This window comes from Pterocles gutturalis, unplaced genomic scaffold (assembly GCF_000699245.1).
Source record: "Pterocles gutturalis isolate BGI_N339 unplaced genomic scaffold, ASM69924v1 scaffold32949, whole genome shotgun sequence".
NCBI classification, from domain to species: domain Eukaryota; kingdom Metazoa; phylum Chordata; class Aves; order Pterocliformes; family Pteroclidae; genus Pterocles; species Pterocles gutturalis.
In genome coordinates this window covers 42,025-48,269 of record NW_010131770.1, presented here as the reverse complement: position 1 = coordinate 48,269, position 6,245 = coordinate 42,025, and the positions used below count along the sequence as shown (strand labels likewise).

Below are 6,245 nucleotides of genomic sequence, written 5' to 3'. Positions count from 1 at the left end.
CATTCCTGCCAGCAAGTACCCAGGATAGTAGAGATAAGGACTACATTTTAGGCTGTTTGCAATAGGATCCTCATCAGCAGATACCTGAAACTGGATATTTACTTAATGTTGGTGCTGTTTTTCAATTACATGTCTTAAAAGCCAGCACCAAGCTCACAATTTTTGCAACATATTCCATAACCAAATATTCACTCTTCTGAAATACCAAACAAGTCTGCACCCACATGCAGCACTCCAGTCTGAGATCATACTACTCCCACTGGTGAAATCCTAAGGTTTTGGAAAAGAAAAGCCATCTGGTTTGCCAGCAGTGGCAAAACATAGCTCAGAAGCAAAGTCCAGAAATTCCATTTTTACCCAAAAGTCTATATAGGACCCTAGCTCTTTCTGTCCTGCTGCTGCTTACCTTATGTTCCTCCGCATGTGAGACGGTTTCTGAGCCCTCTTCTTTTTGGTGTCCTCAGAGGCCAGGCTCTTGTGCTGGTTCTGCAAGAGTCGCTCTGCCCGCTCACTCTGAGATGAGGTAGTTGAAGTAGAGCGCTGCCATTCTCCATCCTCTGCGTGTTCAACATGGTCACCACTGAACACGGCTTCCTGGGGTTGGTCTGAAAAGACAAGGAGGTAATGATGTAAGAACAACTGTGCCAGGCTGGCAGCTGGCTTCTACATGAGCATTCAGCAGAAGCTGAGCTGAATGGGGACCAACAATCCCTATTTCTCACTCGTTTGCAAGCATGATTCTCTGAGGGCCAAAACTGGGGTCCTTTCCGACAGTGCCACTTCAAAGAGCACTAAAGTTTTACAGAAAAGGGTCTGCTCCCAGTGAAAGCCAAGACTAACACCACTCAACACAGCCCAAAAGTGTCCCGACAAGAAAACAAGGCAAAATTATTTCAGTCCACACAGAGCACTCGCTGCCCCTAAGGGCTTGTTCTCCAACAGGGGCCGAGCGAGCTCCAGTTAAAACAAAGAACTCAAATCTCTTTTTCTTTGTTTCACAACATTCAAGTTGGGCAGAAATTTCCATTTGTATGACACCTGTGTAACCATCTTCCAAGTTAACAGAACATACCATGCAAGAGGTTATCTGGTTCAAACACTGGGTCATGGCTGAGCAGGCAGCTCAGTGCTCTTATCACCAGGCTCCACTCTCATGATTTAAATGGTAACTTCTGGCAAGCTTTTTAAAAAACAAAAAGCAGCAATGCTCTTTCCACATTATAAACCACATGCACTCCTTTTTCTCTACATTGTCCTATTTTCAGATCTGCATTAATGGCTGTTTCACCATGTGAAATGACACCATGTTCTATGTGACATTTTGCTCTTCAACAAGCTGCCAGTGACCAAAGCTAAAGCTTGCAGAGCACAGAAAGGAAATGTTTCTGTTCAAAAGCTTCCCTTTAAGTAAACTGTTTCTGACAAGCCTTGTAATAGCTTCTTTGAAGCATCTTGTCCCCTTGTGTCAGGCAAAGAGATACCCTGAACTTCATCTCATAATCAGCTTTCTTGCTTGTACTGTATATCTGAGCTAATGACTGAACTGAGATGACACTTAGACAGAACTTTGAAGGAAAGAAGACATCAGCACAGAAGAATGCAGCAGATGAAGTAATACAGAACCAACAAGCATCACATTGTGACTCTGTAGGATCTGGAGACAAAGAGCATCCCTCCTCAAAGAGCTGGGAGCTTAAGTGAAGGATGCTCCAGTACAGCATGCTGCATGTACAGGCACCTCTACAGCTGCCATGTTAACATGCCTGCTAAATTAACCTGGCCACTAATATCGCCTCTTAAAATCAAGATGACAAGAACTAGATTCACACCTTGGTCAAAAACACCAACTTTGTAAGCTTCCTTCCCAGACATCCCACCAGACCTGCCCCAACATTTGCTCAAAGCCTACATCAGAATCTGTTTAGGACTTCAGGGCTTACCCCACCATAGACCAATACCAGCAGAGCAGCTCCAATGTTTCTGTGAACATCAGTCCCAGCAAGTCCTATACATACTACAAAAACAGGTATCCTCAATGTAAGTGATGAAAGAGAGCTCATGATGAGCACAGAAAAGCAAAACCATAATTGCAAAGGAGCTCGCTGGTACAATCACAACAGTTCTCCTACCACAGCCAAAGTCTCGGAGCCCTGTCCTCCCACCACGTCTCCTTGAACTCAGACATTACACGTCACATTCACTTGCAGACAGAGAACTGTGCTGGGAATAAACCCAGTTTCCCAGGCTTCCCAGACAACAGCTCTGCCACTTGAGCTACAGACACATTTTGGTCACATTACCTGCAATTCTTCAGCACTGATTGCTTCCCCCCACCCCTCTCGGCTCCTGGTTATATAACTAGATCAAAAGATTGGATGAAATAGGGCAAAGGGAAGCAGGGAGGCTGCACACGTGATCACATTCTCCGGGATGAGTCATTAAACCAGTGACTATCCCGCAGACAAACACTGCCATGGTTACACTGCTGCCATCTCACCCTGGGCCCAGGGGACCTTGCAAAGCACGAGAGAGCACAAAGTCATGCTTGTTTGGAAGAGGAAGCACTTCTCTCCCCACACCCCAGCAATTACCCATGTCACCTCCTTTGGCAGCAGCTCTGCCACCCGCACCATGCCAGGGGAGGGTGCCTTCAGGATGAGGGTGATGCCAACAAAATCCAAGGGCTCAGCAGCCCAAGGTGAGGCCATTATGTGCCTCCTCTGTGTGTTTTCATCTTTGCTGTGCAGTCCCCACGCCTACTCATTCCACTTCTGCATTTTATTTTTCTTTCATCTTAATCATGTGTCATACAAACTCTGGTGAAACATACACACAGCTAGATCAGAGAGGGGTTTTTTAAAAGATAATTCTCACCTGAGCACAAGGCTGAAGCCTAAAATCTGACAATAAATTTGTGAAACATTTCCTTTCTGTGCTCCGCAAGCATTAGCTTTGTCACTGCCAGCCTCTTGAAGAGCAAAGTGTCACATAAAAGATAATTCTCACCTGAGCAGGAGCCTGAAGCCTAAAATCTGCCGATAAACTTGCCCCTGTACGGAGTACAGGCCCTCACCCACCACAGCCACGTCTGCTCAGGCTGGTGTTTGTCCTGCCAATGCAAGTTCCGAGGTGAGGAACACAATCTGTGCCTCAGCCCACGCTCCTGACACATACGCATCTAGATACTGAAATCTCTTCTACAGTAGCAACATTATCAAGCATCACACTGATTCAGCCGCAGTGGGATTCAGGCGACAGCCGGCTTCCCGAGGCCAGTCCCATCCTTGCCACCACAATGAATAAAGCTGCTTTTCACAAAGCTCAACTAACACAATGATAAAATCACAAGTCACTTACATCTAACCATGCAACAGCTCCCATCACACCTGTGACACAAGCTGGCAGTTCCAAGCAGGAATTGTTTTGTTGCTGTTTTGTATTAAACTCCTAATTGTGTACGCAGCCTAAGTCTTACCGCATACAAAAAGCAAGACTCCCCGCCGCAGCAGTGTGGCTGCACTCCAGCGTGGTGAGCTCCAAGCTGCGTAACTGGGACCCACACTGGGACAGAAATGCATTAAGAAACAATAACTACACACACAAAAACCTATTTTGTACAAGAACAGGTTTGGTCTTGGGGTGGGAGGGAGTGTGGGAACAGCCTCGCTGAACAGGTCCCATCAGGTAATCAATGGAGTAATTCCTGCCCCAATTCTGCCAAGCCTACATCTACAAGAGAAATGCAATTATGGTTTTGTAACAGGAGCCTAACACACTACTCTGACATGGCCATACAAGTAGCTTTTTACACAACACACAAATCTGCCAGCCATGTTTGCATGTTGATAACTGCCTGATCATGCTGAAGCTGTCAGCGCACTCTAGGAAGACCTGGGCAGTTATCCACGTTGCCTCAATGAGAAAAGTATTGTCACCAGCCCAGGGGTAACGACCCAGCACAGCCTTGAACAGGGAGATCAGCCACGTATGCTCAAGCACAGCTGGGTGAAAGAGAAGGCCCAAGTCCACCCAGGAGAAGACAGCCACAGGTCAGTCGTAGTCACCGACGAGGATGTGAACCCATCCCACAGTTATATCCTGTGGACACTGAGCATCAGCTGGAACACCAGCTGCTGGGTTCACACCTGCTCTGCTGTGCTTTGCACTGTGCTCACCAGAACAGACACCAGATCTACAAAGAGGGTCTCCTGAGGGCAGTGGTGATAGCATCAGTACAGACAGTGAACTCCTCAAGAGCTGTTCCTGCGGGCGGGTTCCAGCTCTCCGGCTGACAGGCCCCCAGGCAGCTCCCACTGGTCCTTGGTTATGGTCACACCCTGCATGCTGTCCTGCAAGGTACCCTGAACACCAAGAGGGGCATGACTATCCTTTCTCATGCACTTTAGAGGTTTAAAATGTGCCTGCACTGTCAAAACCCAATAGACCTGATCACAGCACAGCTCTGGTTTGTGCTGCAGATCAAAGGTTGCCAGTTTTCTTTGCTCACCAACCAGCAGCAACCACCTCCCCCAGCTGTACATACGAGAAGGGGGAGGTGGCGGACACTTGTGTATTACAGTTTCAAAGTCTCTGTAAGGAAAAGAATCGTGACTGCTCTGTATAACTCTGCTTTGGATGCTGACTGCCAGAGCTGCCCCTAAATACCACACACAGGTGTGACTCATGATGCATAACATAGCAAAAGATTTGTCCCACAGTGGAGCACTTCCTATTGCACCCCAGTTTATAAAACTCGCCTCATCACCTCCTTCTTGCAAAATGCTCTCAAACTTCCCATAAAGCAGCACAGGATGCAGCCTGGAGAATATTCTCTAGCATCTCTGATTCAGCAGTGAATTGCTCTCGACACACGCAGCCTGCTCTGCAAGGGGGCTCAGGTTGCTGTGAGGTGTCATGAAGCAAGAGGTACCTTTTTCGGGGTGTGAGATTTCTGTAATTAACAGTCTTCTCCTGACACCATGGTGTGTGTGAAACAGTGCTACAGCTGCATCCAATCTCCATGCTCCAAGGCAAACCTCAGTAAGTCCAAGTGCCTGTGCACACACAGGTAAATATCCATGGCTCTAGCAACAGTCCAGCACCCCTAGGAGCACAGAAACTGCCTTTCAGGATAAGACCTGAGGGTCCTGAGGCTGTTGCACAAGAAGGTGCAAGAGACCCCTCAGTGGACAAAACGTTGCGTACGAGGATTACTTCCTTGCCTCCTCAGTTACTAGCCAGCTAACACGGCTAGCTAGAGGTTCACGCTCCTCCTGGGAGGCCAGCTTCTCTGGCAGGATAACTCCAATGACTCCAGGGAGGCATACCACTAAAAAACAGACACTTGATTATTTCTAAAATCATTTCACTACAGAAACTCAGGATGCCAAGTAGCCGTATTTTGTTGACTCTTTAGCATCCCTAAAGACAGGGATGTGCATGCATGGAGAGGAAGACAGCTGCATGCAGAGCAGTGAGGAGTTAATTCTTGCTTCAGGAGCTCTCTTTTGTCCTTCACAAAGAGCAAGGAGCAGTTAATTATTATTGCAGGCGTCCTGGGGACTTCCATGCAGTTTGTGGGCAATAGCTTGTCAGAGACTAGCTAGTACTAGCTAGTACTACTACAGCCGGTACTGAGCTGTCAAAGCAAGAATGGGAGGAGCACCGAGGGATGGCACAAGAAAGACTAATTGCACAGCTCCAGCTGCAACACTCGCAGTCACTGACACACTGAACTACAACTGTGCCAAACGCTAGAGAACCAACTCCACACAGCGAGCCCGACTGCAAAGGCACTGACTGGCTGGAGGATGTTCTCTGGGGTTGTGATGGTTCCCCACTGCACTGGGCACTGGAGAGGTGTGTAGGTGATGCCAGAGTTCAGCTGTACCTGGCACGTGAAGAACAGCAGTTCTCTAACTGTGGCACAGCTATGATCTCAGAGGCTGGCAACACAAGAACAGCAGTTCTCTAACTGTGGCACAGCAATGATCTCAGAGGCTGGCAACAGCCAAAGTGCTCTGGCTCATCCTGTAAGTGATGAGCTGAAGTGGAAAATACATTAAATATTTTCAGAATATTCTTGTTCTGTATGCAGCTGGTGCAGCTGTTGCACGGATGCCATGCAAGAAGGGAGGAGTCTGCATGAAAACACTGAGTACCCCAAGGCTGGGGGGAGGAAACTCCCTGTGAAACCCCGCAAGGACAGACCAGGCGAAAGCAAGGGGGAAGCTCAGACTCCCTTC

At 47.8% G+C, this 6,245-nt stretch overlaps 1 protein-coding gene across 1 annotated transcript in view; it reads right to left on the bottom strand.

Moving 5' to 3' along the window:
- Positions 1-6,245, bottom strand: part of RAD54L2 (RAD54-like 2 (S. cerevisiae)) — a 43,650-nt gene that overhangs the window by 17,552 nt on the left and 19,853 nt on the right. Inside the window, 2 exon segments of the mRNA XM_010080713.1 lie at positions 407-663; positions 1,941-2,014. Of these exon segments, the coding sequence (XP_010079015.1) occupies positions 407-663; positions 1,941-2,014 (331 nt within the window).